At 46.0% G+C, this 12,770-nt stretch overlaps 1 protein-coding gene across 1 annotated transcript; it reads right to left on the reverse strand.

Annotated features, from left to right (window-relative positions):
* Positions 1-1,167: 1,167 nt before the first annotated feature.
* vezt (vezatin, adherens junctions transmembrane protein) lies at positions 1,168-12,470 on the reverse strand. Its single transcript, XM_084573245.1, has 12 exons — positions 12,398-12,470; positions 11,205-11,330; positions 7,925-8,014; positions 7,657-7,841; positions 6,956-7,240; positions 6,060-6,222; positions 5,606-5,740; positions 4,862-5,235; positions 4,139-4,332; positions 3,752-3,861; positions 3,465-3,675; positions 1,168-3,075 (listed from the first exon to the last, which is right to left on the reverse strand). Exons 1-12 carry the CDS (start codon positions 12,431-12,433, stop codon positions 2,516-2,518), a joined length of 2,469 nt encoding a protein of 822 aa, XP_084429371.1. The 5' UTR covers positions 12,434-12,470; the 3' UTR covers positions 1,168-2,515.
* Positions 12,471-12,770: the final 300 nt, after the last annotated feature.

The raw sequence follows: 12,770 nt of genomic DNA on the forward strand, positions 1-12,770 counted from the left end.
GCAAAACAATAACAGGAAACGACTCAAGCGAATATCATCAAGAATAAACTTGTGAGCTGCTTTATATTAAGATTAAACTTTATAGACGGTCTAATTCAAGGTCAACGTATACAGCTAAAGCCTGTTAAAGACAGGGCACTTTAGTATACTGGTACAGGCAGCAATTAATTGGTGAAAGTAGTGGTTGTGAAGTGAAAAAACTTGAAAAAGTATTCCACTTCTGATTGTTAACTGATGCATGAATGTGTTATTTCACTGCTGCAGCTGTTTGAGGTGAGGCTAGTTTAGACTCTCCTGTTGATAGTTCAGTTCAGTTTCGGTCACAAGATTAATCCGAGGCACCTTTAAAGGAATAATGGACGAAGAAGGAATATAAAAGAAAAGTAATACTATAAAAGATTTGTATTATTTTTCTAAATTTTGCTTTTATAGTCACAAATTTCTTTGACTTCAGTCAATAAAATCATCTGAGGAGTGTTGGATTTTATTGTTATTGTGTATTTTCCGTGTAGGACGCCGTTACCCTCTGAAATGTAAAAGAGTAGGATGAAAAGGAAACTTGGAACAAAACTTGATTGAACTTTTATCCACTGCATTTGTCTGTGTGTGTGCGTGTGTGTCTGTGTGTGTGTGTGAGCCTCCGGCTGAAGGAGGGGGAGTTCAAAGGGCGCAGCAGCTGTTGTGGGTCAGACAAAAGCAAAGCGTATCAAATAACCGACCAAACCTGTTTCTTTTAAGCCCACGGTGAAACTCGAGCGTGAGGAAAGACTTCACCAAACACATTTCCAGAATGGTATTTTATTTCACGCTGGAAAATGCAGGAGGGATCGGGGGGGGACAAGGCAGACACGGTGACAATAAAGACCGGGGAGGGGGGGAGGGGGGCAAACATCAGGGCTGTTGGACTCTTCAAATAGAACATACATCGCCCTCACATTAAAGAGAGAACCGTACCCGTACCAGGTATTTAAATTTAACGCTTAAAAGAGAGACCTTTCCACTGAGAGTGCCCCTGTAAACACAGAGAAACATGGTGTCGGACTTCATGAATCGTTCTCGTATCCCAAAGTCCACGTCGTCAGCCCGATTGTGTCCCGTCAGACAGCACAGAGATGGATCGCAACAAAAAAAACAACCAAACGGGGGGGGGGGGGGGGGGGGGGGGAGCGGACATAAATAACCAGCTGATAGTAAAAATAGCATTTCACTTCCTGTTCCTGCTGAGCCCCCCCCTCCCTCTCCTTCCCACAGGGGGTAAATCAGCTGAGTTAAACCTTCTGCTGTACAGCGTGTGTTCAGACAGGAAGCTTCACCTTTGGACTATTTGTGTTTATTTGCCGCTAAAATGTAGAAACCGCAATAAGTTTGCTCACTTCACATTTTATTTCCTCTCTACTTATTATTTCCTTATTAATAACCTATTTGTAACCTGTCATATTCCTCTATTTCATCCAACTTGTCGAATCCAGATTCTATAGATTTATAGATTCATGTCCTGGTGTTTTGTCTTCATATATATATATATATATATATATATATATAGACTTAACGAGCACTTTATTAGGAACACCAATCTAAAACAATCCAGAACAGCATGAATTATTAATTAAATATCGTATTTTAACCCCACAGTGGGGCAAATTTGTTCTCCGCATTTAATTTATGCAATTTGAAGTATGTCGTGAGCACCCAGGGAGAAGTTTGAGGAATTAGACGGCTTGCTCAAGGGCACCACGAATGTACAGGGGGATTAAAACCAGTGACCCCTACAAGCCTTAGTCCGCTTCCCTAAACATTATAATCTAGTTGTGTTTATTATTAATGTCTAAGTGGATTTAAAAAGTCCTGTTTTGTCCCAGACATGAACACAGATGTGAGGAGGGGCAAAATATTAGGGACACCTTTAAGTAGACGGTACCACATTTAGACTGCACAGATGTTCCTAATAAAGTGCCCTGTACGTTGTTCGATTATTCTCCACCTCTGGGAGTATGTACACAAGGCTGAATGCTCCATGCTGATTAAAAAGAAATCTTTGCATGAAATTACAAATTACACTTTATATAATGATGATGACGATAACGAAGAGGAAATAAACACAAACAGTCCAGCAGTCAAGATTTGTTTTCCGTCTCGTCACACCTTGAGAGAATTACCTTCCTCCGACTTGTATTGAAAACTGCATTTAAAATCTTGTACGTCTACTGAATGACTGTGATGAATATACACGGTGTGGATGTGACCGGGTAAACTGCGGACATTCTGCTCTCCTGACCTCGACACACTGCAAGGTCGTGTTTTTTTGTTTTTGTTTTAGTGGTTCTGGTACCTGAGTTTTAAACAGCAAAGTTGTAGTGTGTGTCATGTTCGGTAACGATGGACGGATGATGGGTGACGAGAGATCTGAAGAAGCTCCGCGTCAGAAACAGCTGAGACGCAACACGGACCCGTCGATAAAAGACAATCAAGACAGAAATACGGTCTCTGCTCAGTGCTCGGTTAAAGCTTCGGGGGTTTAATGTCTGTCGCTTCCCTCTTCATACTCCTCCTCCTCCTCCTCCTCGTCATCATCATCGTCGCCGAACGTCTGCTCCTTCATGTTGACGAGCGAGTGCGAGCGAGCGGCCACCTGCGCGGCGAGGACGGAGCTGAAGCTGAGCGCCTCGGAGCCGTGGATCTCCGTCAGTCTGTCCATCACAGTCACGGCGGTGACTTTGGGCTTCAGGAAACAGTCCAGACCGTTCTGGCCCTCCCCCTCCTCCACAACGCCGTCATACTGGTGCAGCTCTGACTCTCCTCCTCCTCCTCCTCCTCCTCCTCCTCCTCTGCTGCCGCACACCGAAGTTCCTCCCAACTCCCCTCCCTCCAAACCACAGCTGAACTCCGTCACCGGGTCTGCGGAGGGGTCAGGCCTCACCCTGCCGTCTTTTCTTTCCCCTTCCTCCCCTTCGTTTCCTGCAGAGCGCTCCGATAGGTGGTTTCCTTCTTCATCGGCTGTTTCCACTGAGCCCAGAGAGGTTGGTGCGTCTGTGGCAGGATCTGAACTCTCAGCGCGAACCGAAGGCGTCACAGCAGCTGAAAGAAAGAACATACACAACATTTAGGGTGAATTTATCGGTAGTTTTGACCTTTTATTACAAATCTCAAAGCGATTCGTCTTCTGAAAACGTGAATAAATAATAAAGGGTAACAACCTTGCCTTTAAATCCTGCTAAAAGCCTCTCACTGTAAAGCTTTGTGTCCCAACTGTCTGTTTCAACGTAACTAAGAGGCATTAATTAAATAACAGTGCATGGCTGTCTGTAGAAGGCCCTGGGACAATCATTGTGCTATTAATAACTTTGCATGCGTGGATTAAGCAGCAGAAGATTACATGAAGTGTCATCCTGAGACTCAGCAGACACACAGGCCTCGCTGTTCCATCTAAAAACCAGCCTCGTCCGAGAATATCTCCAGCGGCAGACCTTGGTCGTTGAAGAGCAGCTGCTTCCTCTTCATCCTTTCCTCCTCTGACGCACGGAAGCCCAGGACGGCTTTGAGTTCCGACAGGACGCGGCGGGACTCCTCCCTCTCCCGCCGCTGACGCTCCCGCTCCTCCGGCGACAACATGTCAGCCCACGAGCCCCCGGCCTCTTCTCCGTCGGAGTCCGAGTCGGACACGTAGGCCTCCCACTCCTGGTTGGAAGAATTTATGCTTTAGCGTCAAATTTTATAAGTGCAAATCTTGTAAAATCAGTCTAAAAGGTTTTACCAGCTCTTCTGGAACTGGGTCTCTGTCCAGGATCAGGGGGTAGGATGGAGGAGAAGCAGGAACTTCAGGTAGAGGAGGACCACACTGCTCCAGACCTCCTTCATTACCTGCTGAGACGGTTACGTTACTGAAAACAACGGATGACCTCAAACACGTGTAGCTTGGTGGCTGTACTCACAGCTGTGCTCTGGTTTGTCTCCTACATTGAGGAGACACTTCCTCCATGACTGACAACAGGCTTGAGTCATGGTGGGAAATTAAAAATAGCCCCTCCAGTAAATTAATGTGAAGCCACCACGATAACAACGGGAGTTATCGCTATTTTGTTTTCATGTTTTACTGAGTTATGTTAGAGGCTGTGTGGCTCTTAATTAAAGTGTCGCTCACCTGTACAGGCGTTGGCCCGTCTCAGCATGCGCTCCACCTGGCCGATGGTGTCCTCCCAGCAGCCCGTGCTGGCTTGCATGTGCGGCTGCAGCTGGTGCAGCCGGTCGCTGAGGTCCTTGTAGCCATCAAACGTCAACTCCGTCAGCTCCTTGGACACCATCAGCTTCTCCAGGTCGTCCTCCAAGATTATCATCCTGAAGATATCAAAGACGGAGGAGGAGGAGGAGGAGGAGGAGGAGGAGGAGGAGGAGGAGGAGCGTCAGGCGAAACCAAACAGAAGCGAAGCTGTTGATGGTATTTTCTTTTCAAACAGAGAGCAATGAGGGCTAGAAGAGCTCGCTACGTCCCTACGTTATAAATATTTTTACGTTTGTTTCACTCAGAAACATCTGAGGTTTAAAATACAGAAGAAAGTTACCTAGGCAACCAGAGCCTGGGACATCCACGAGCAACTGTCTACAAAGAATATCGCTTAAAGCTTTGTCTTTGTGTGTAAAAACAAAGCGAATGGTACGAGTTTAATTCATTACTTTATCTGAATCTCTTAGTTCTCTCTCTCTTTCAAGAACATCCATCAAACCTTAAACATTATTTCTGCTGTGTACTGTTGCTGCTTTGCCGGTGCAATGACCCAGATTCCCTGCACTGATATTAACGTCTCATCTCCTCTTGAGGGAGGTGTGGAATGAGGTTAGTCGGTGGCTTTCTGTGTGAGCCTCTCACTCGCTCAGCAGGGCCTTGAGGTGCAGCTGCAGGCTCCGGATGGAGGTGTGCAGGGTGTTGAGCTCTCGGCATTTCTCCCTGGCTCGCCCGGTCCTGTCGCAGCCCGTCGTCCTCGGCTGGGTCTCGAAGTGCCGGTGGAAGTCGAAGCTGCGCTGCACTTCGCCGAGGCAGCTGGCCAGAGCGTGGTGGAGGGGCTCGGTCACCGCGGAGATGGACCGGTGCAGAGGAGGAGGAGGAGGAGGAGTAGGAAGAGGAGGGGAGGCGTCTCCTTTGGGTCCAGCCTCCTCCGCCTCCTCTATTCTGCGCGGTGAGAGGAGGAGAGCCAGCCGACGAAAACATTCAGAGCTCTGTCCCACCCACAGCTGGAACAGCATCTGCAGGAGGACAAACCAACAAATACCTGATAAACATCCTTTAGAGCGCTATGCAGGCTCCAACACGACTAGAACGCTTTATCTTATTACCAGCACCACTTTATTTCTCTGACACAGTCTTTTAGCCGCTGCTGCCTCAAGGCCTTTTTCTTCCAAAGCTAAACTGAGGTCAGAGCACGAACACGCCTTCTTGTCACGCTTAAGCTTTTCTGAACCTCAAAGAAAGTCATCTGTAAAATATTAAGCATGACAATGGACAGTAGAGCGGTTTTTAATTGGAGTGCTGCACTGGAGCTGTAACCTCCCAGTCCTACACCTCTCTGACCCTTTTAATTTCTCACAAACCGTAGGCGTCTCCCTCAGGCCTCACCTTCAGGGCAGGCAGGCTGTAGTCGTCCGTCAGCTCCTGGGCCTGTTCATCACCCAGGTGCTCGATCCCCAGGCCCAGGCCCAGCTCCTTCAGAGGCACCGCAGACACGTAGTTGGTCACGTTGTCGATTTCAGAGTTCAGAGGGAACGTGGGGAGGTGTTAAAGACACACAACACTCATCTGAAAACCACGAGTGCATCAGTTTATGCTGGTTTTAAAAGTTTATGACTTTCCAAAGTAGGGTGCTGGGTAAAGTTCTCAGTCATCCAGGTCATGGTATACTCGAAAAGCGTTTAAAAAAAAAAAAGGCAACTGGACTTGTAGAGTTTAAATATTTAAACGAGCTGCTGCTGTAAAATGCCGTGACTAATACCTCGGAAAGAGATAAGACTATCAAACTGTATGTAAACTTGTGACGACAAGAGTAGTCATTGTGGATCATTGTTTAGTTTACATCAGGTAAAGGATATGCCTTCAGCATGTGGCAGGTGGCCCTGCGCGAGGCTCTGAACGCCGAGCGGAGCGCCCGGTACAGGGTCTTCCTCAGTCCGATCAGCTGCTGGACCCGTGGCACCGCCCCCGGCCCCGCCCTGCTAAAGGAGCTGGCCGCACTCACCCTGTCGAGCAAACTTGACAAGTGAAATGTGATACAACTGTGGAGACGTCCCGAAGAGGCAGAGGGGCACACACAACACTGAACACACCAAACGCGACGCAAAAGACAAGACACGAAGACGAAACGGACATACAGGAGACGATCTAGACACTTAACTACGCTACACTGCATGCAGTTAAAGGCTTTAACATTTGGGAAATATGCTTATTTACTTATTTACTTTCTATGCTCATGTATGACACTGGAGCTTAGCTTAGCTCTGAGACTGGAAACAAGGCGGACCGCTGACCTAACTCTGTCCAAAGGCAACACAATCCATCCACCAGCAGCTTTTGTTTCAACCACTCAAAGTGTGAAAAGGTGGATTTTGTTACCGTCGCACAGAAGCAGGCGAGGTTTTTCCCCCACATCCAGTTTTTATGCAAAGCACATCTCACCGGCAGCTGACTGACTGATTTATATTTACCGTACAGACATGAGAGTGGTTTCAATTTTCTCATCTAACTCTTGTCAAGAAGGCAAATATGCGTATTTCCCCAAAACCTTTTTCTTTGAATTAACTGTTGATTTAAGTAAGATGCTAGTCAAACTGCGGTCTACCTAAACTACTGGAGCAGGGAAGTTAATTAACTGCCATTCATTGTGCAGACTTGGATCATGCATGAACTGACACAACACAGATGCTGATTATGCTCATGTGGTTTGGTAATTTGGATAAAAACGAGCACACTTACAGGGTGAACCCTCTCGAGATGACCTCCGTCTCCTGCACCAGACGCAGGGCTTTGCGGGACAGTCCAGTCAGCGTCTTGCTGTTGTGAACCAGAGACTGGAGCTGCGTGGCCCTGGCGTGGACGGTCCTCTGCATGCGGCCCCGTCTCCACAGCGCGACCCCCCTCAGCCCCAGCCAGCCCAGCAGGGCCAGGCCCCACGGAGCAGCGGCCAGAGACCACAGGCCCTCAGACACGGAGCAGAGTCCCAGGAGCACCGCGGCCAGGCCGACAAGGCCCGCCATCTCCCTGAGAGACGGGAACATTCAAATTCAGGGATTTATAGCGTTGAGGAAGTGGGTGGTACCTAGCTGTCTCAGCTTTGAGGTGATGATCAATGAGGTACTCAAACGTTTTTCCAAAGAAAACACCGTCCTACCACCAAATTCAACATGTTTATAGCTGGTTTAGAGCGTCGGATGAACCTAGATGGAGCTGTAAGAACAAGAAGAGCTAGCTCTGTTTCTATAGACTGGCAATATTTTTATTTTGTTCAGGAAATATACAAGGAGCCAAGCAACCAGAGCATGGAACGTCCACTAGCAACCAAACGTCAGCTACAAAGTGACGGGCGAGGCAAGAGTTATAGTTTGTGCTTGTGCTGCATGATATTCTCCGGTGTCTCATTATGTGCATTGAAGCGTGTTTCTTTCAGAGCAGCGTACCATAGGGAAGGCCTGGCGATGAGGCTCGGCCTGGGCAGGGTGCTCGCTCGGCTGGGCGAGCCAGAGGGCGACGAGCCGAGGGTGAGCAGGCTCGGGTCGAGCAGCTCGATGAGCTCCACATCCTCCTGCAGCAGCACGTCCTGGTCCAGAATGCATCTGACCGAGTACTGGCCGAACACACAATCCTGAGAGGATGCAAGGAGGGGAACAAGAATTAGAGCTGCAGGTTTAAGTGGCTGCAATCCTTTCCATTTCCACTTCTACCTACCAGCTGCTGCTCCAGCTTACGAGACGCAGCCGCCTGGTGAATCGGACTCCATCTCCACAAGGCTTCAGCCAGCCTCCATAAGAATCCTCCCTACAAAATCACACACACAGGGTTAGAACTCAGCCAACTATAGTAAGTAAGGAATCTCGTCCAGCTTTCTGCACTTTCTCCACTATGGAAGCATTTTGGCGTGCTTCCTCTCGAGTCCAAAAACAAATGTGCATACGGTCAAAAGGAGTATCCCAGGAGACAAACTCTTTCAGGCGACAACAATAAGTGCAATGTGTGTTTGTGAAACCCTCGCACACGGGTCTTATGTGGGACCACTGGTGGCGTAACAGCCACGTGACGTCTTCACTTTGAGAGTTTACATTTCCAGCATCAATATAAACCTAACTTTTCATAAAGCAGGACAGGAGGGATTCTTTTAGTTCTGGAGACACGACAGACACACTTCTGTTTAATTTCTCGACCCTATTTAAAGTCTGCAGCACCAGGGTCCAACACTGTAAACAATCTGAGACGTACAACCACCACACATTTAGATACGCTACAAACTTCAGCCTTTTTTTAAAATGTTGTTTCCTGCAAGAGCTAAAGAGACGAACTGTGTAATTCCTAATCACGAACGCGGTTTATTTTCGCACTAATCTGCTTACAGCGCTGAGTGGCATCAGAGAAGGGCTTTGTTCAAAACTGAAAGATGTTTGTATGGCAAAGCTTAGGCTTTAGTTTTTAGTTTAAAAAAAAAAAAAAAAAAAAAAAGCACGGGAACTGAGCAGAAAACAGCATCTGGAGTGTGTGCGCTCCAGTTTGTGGCAGTTTATTGATCCAGACTGAGCAGCTGACCCCTTTTCTGAGGGGTAAACGTGCAAGTGTTATTAGTCTAAAGGCCGCAGTCGTATCGATTACCGATCGGGAGACTGAGATCCAGGACTGGGCAGCTGTCAAAGTAGGCCACTGTGTGTCAAAGTGGCTAATCCCAGAGATGATATAAATCCTGTACAGATGCCACAAACATCTGTATTCTCAGCACGGTTCCATATCCAGGTTCAGTCTTGTTGAAGCTCATCAGTATTCTGCCGCCATCTCGGGGAATACTGCAGCTTCCAGACCCTGGATTGATTGTCAATATGTTAAAAATACAAACCATCTGTCGGTTCTAGCTTCTTAAATGTAAGAAGTGGATTCTTTTCTTTGTCTTTTATGATAATAGACTGAATAATTTGTGTTGTTTTGGTTTGTTATTACATTTTATAGACTAAATGATTAAAGGAGATATAATAATTAACCATTTAATCTGTGGTATAACCACAATAAACGGTAAATTTGGTGATATAATAGTTATATTAGTTAATAGAGGCATGTTTTATCTTGTTAATATCTTATGTCCGAATGTATTTTTCGGTGGCTTCATATTATTTTCAGATTTATTGACTAGAAAATTTCAATTTAAGATCTAAGCGTCATACTCAGAGTCACACATGTTTGTACCCGAATGTATATTTTAAGTCTTCAGGACAGAGCAAGCCTTAATTTATTTATTCACCGACATCTGAGGATTTAAGTTTTACAACATACTGCACAACCTCAGTAATCATACCACCTCTGAAACAGTACAAACAAACCTGGCCCCTAAAATATCAGAGTACGTATTGTACATAAGTCTGGTTTCAGTGGTCATCAGCGGCTCTGGCTTGGCTCCAGCTTTATCTGGGCTCCAGGAAACGTATAACGGAGAGACGACCCCGAAAGCTTTCCTGTCCGGTCCGAGTCCCTCAACCTTCTTAACTCTTCAGAACAACAGAGAGGAAGCATGACACACACACACACGGAAAGTTCCTGAAAGAAGCAAACACAACGCTGTTTCCCGTCGCGGGGAGGAGAAAGAACGAGGCAGGGTAAATGAGTCACGTGATCCCGGGTTGTGTTATTCATCCGACTGAATCACAGGTTGCCTCAAACCACAGTCATTAACAGTCAGATTAATGCAAGCGCTACTCAAGGTTCACAAGTTTTAATCCTTTGATTGCACAATTAAAAGGAGACTGCAATGGGTGTGGAGGAGGAGGAGGCTGAAATTACAGACATAAACAGCAAGTCGTCTCAGTAAGTGCATTTTTAAAATCAGACAACAGCAAGAAAGAAAGGAAAAGAAAGTTTTTCTAACTAAAAAAAGATATTATCTGGTTTATAGAGAAGACAAATACCTGCATCTGAGAGTAGGGAGCCCTTCGTGCCATGTCTGACTGAAGAGAAGCATGTAAACAAAGTGCACATAGCTAGTCTGAGGCTGCCAATATGTGTCAGTGTTTGGAGTCGATAGTCAGATCAATTCTTTTCCGTCTGACTGCACAAGTCAAACAGTGACACTCTCACACCCCGTCCTGAGTCAGGGGATGCAGATACTCATCAGAGGAAACAAGGGTGGACGTTATTTTGAGATGATGCCTCCATCTTGACCTTATTACTATGACCTTAATTAAACACTGGCTCATAAAAATGTCATAAAACAGTAAAAAAAACTCCAGTCTGACTTCCTTAATGCCTTGTTGATATTATCAAATGCCTTTGATAAGTGAAGAGACAATCTGAAAGAATATTCAGAATGAAAATAAAGGAAAATCTGAAGAGCATGTGGGATTTTATGGCAAAAATACCCACAAATCAACAGGTTAAATCATCTGAAATCACTTTTTTTTGGACTGTTAGTTGGATAAAACAATCAACTTAAAGAACTTAGGCTTATTTTCCTCTACTTTCTGACATTTATAGCTCAATCGATCGCCAATCAGTCAAAAATGTAATTAATAATTATCCTTATCGTAGGATGAAGTTATCAGTTGTCAACACAATTGTACATTTAAACTCCAACATGATATTCCAGATGTTTACATTTAATAATGTACACGAACCAATAAATAACCCAGCTTTCGTCAAAGGTCAAACTTATAACACCACCTCCAGAAAATAAGAGGTACAACTTTTATTTATCAGCACTTAATTTTAAGATAACATCCTTCTTGTTGCTGTCATCGTTTGAGGTTTTGTCAGTCGTATATATACCAGGCTTTATATTTACATGTGCTGTCTCTGACATTGTTTTAATAACTCTGTAATGTCTGTTACAATATTTGCATGCTTCAGTCAGTGTCGGGAGCAATAGCAGTAAACTGGAGATTCAATGAGACCAAACTGAACTGATGTGTCAGCTGTTCGTTTTGAGGACAGGAATGTGCGATATATATATATTTTTTTCTTGAGGATAAGGGGAACTCACTGAAGCTTTCTGTGGGTCTTCTGGAGAGGCGAGGTCTCCGCCGGATTCCTCCTCCTGTGATGCCGTCGGACATGCCTCGAAGTCTGTGTGCCCTAGATCGTGCAGGTACTGGAAAAGAGGAGAGTTCTGCAAAGAGAAAGAGAAAGAGAAAGAGCAGCAGCTGAGTAATGATGGATGAGGAAGAGGAGCTGAAGGGTGGGGGGGAGTAGTAGAAAGAGAAAGTATGAGGTAATTTGACCTGTCCCACTGTGAATCTACCGGCGCCCTCATAAGCGAGGGCAAATCACCACGGGTTCCCTGAGAAGTTGAGTCTCCACCCTAACCCATGCAGCTTACTTTTCTATTCTGCTGTAACAAAAAAAATAAATAAATTCACATGTGAAACCTGCGAACCATCGGACTCTCATCCCGCAGATGTCAGGTACTGTCCTCTGAGCCTCTTCAGATTAAATTCTTCTCTGCCCTGCATGCAAACTGGAGTCCAAGCACAAGTCACCATGTTATAATCCAGGGATAAACACGAGCGGTGCTGTTTAGTATCCAGGACAGAAAGCTCAGAAACAAATCAGCCTGAGAGATAGAGAAATATCCCGTGCTATAATATGTGCAAAAGATGCCTGACCCAGTTCTCTTCCAGCTGCTGTAGAAATTATTCCTCTAAGCATCTCTGCTGTGTGTTTAGGTTTGTTTGTTTTTTTAGGGGGGGTGCTTGACCTGAACATCTGCACAGGATCATAATAAACCAACCAGATTCCGATGGAGCAATTAAACGCTACTCACATGCATTGTCACACGAAGTCGCAGCTCATGTTGTCAAGCATCCTCCAGAGTGTTTTCAGAACCGACGCATTGGACGTAGTCATCCCCACCCCACCTCTTCAAACCACCAGCCGAGCAATGATGAAACACCAACAACAATGCGCACACTAGCCCGGCTCAGCCCTTCTCATGACCAGCAAAGCTCCTTGGCAAGAAGCACAGCGAGCAGCCGGCCAAATATGTGCCACTGTTCAGGACTGACAACGCGCAGCAACAGGGCAAACGGCTGCTTTTTGAGACGCTAGCTTAACACGGCTACATGTGTTAAGCTAGCTCAATGAACACCTAACGTCTACGTTCACCTCACAAACTCGCGCGGTATGACAAAGCATAAGTTGCACGTTTCGTAATAAAACTGCGGCGGCAATACAAACCTCAAATACCACATCTTCGTCAAACTCCTCAGTCATTGCTCTCCGCCATCTAAACGCAGCCCGTTTTGCATTCTTGGAAGTTGTAGGCGACGGGAACGGCGCGTTGAGAAGTTGGTAGTTAGCCGGTTGCTAAAACTTCGCGTAAAACTACAATTCCCAGAAAGCCCTGTCAAAAAACCGCCACTTCCTCGCGACACAAACAAGGGCTCGTGCCGCTTAGAGCGCCTCAAGTGGGGGCGGTCAACCGTTTGGGAAAGCTACGCGAGGAAATGGCGGTGTAAAGTTAGCGCAAAGAAGCGCAAACATAACCGGAAATCACCTTCAAAATAAAAACATCCAAAATTCTTACAACGTAATGTGGAAAATAATTGAC

Source organism: Chelon labrosus, assembly GCF_963514085.1.
Source record: "Chelon labrosus genome assembly, chromosome: 23".
In the NCBI taxonomy this organism is placed as follows: Eukaryota; Metazoa; Chordata; class Actinopteri; order Mugiliformes; family Mugilidae; genus Chelon; species Chelon labrosus.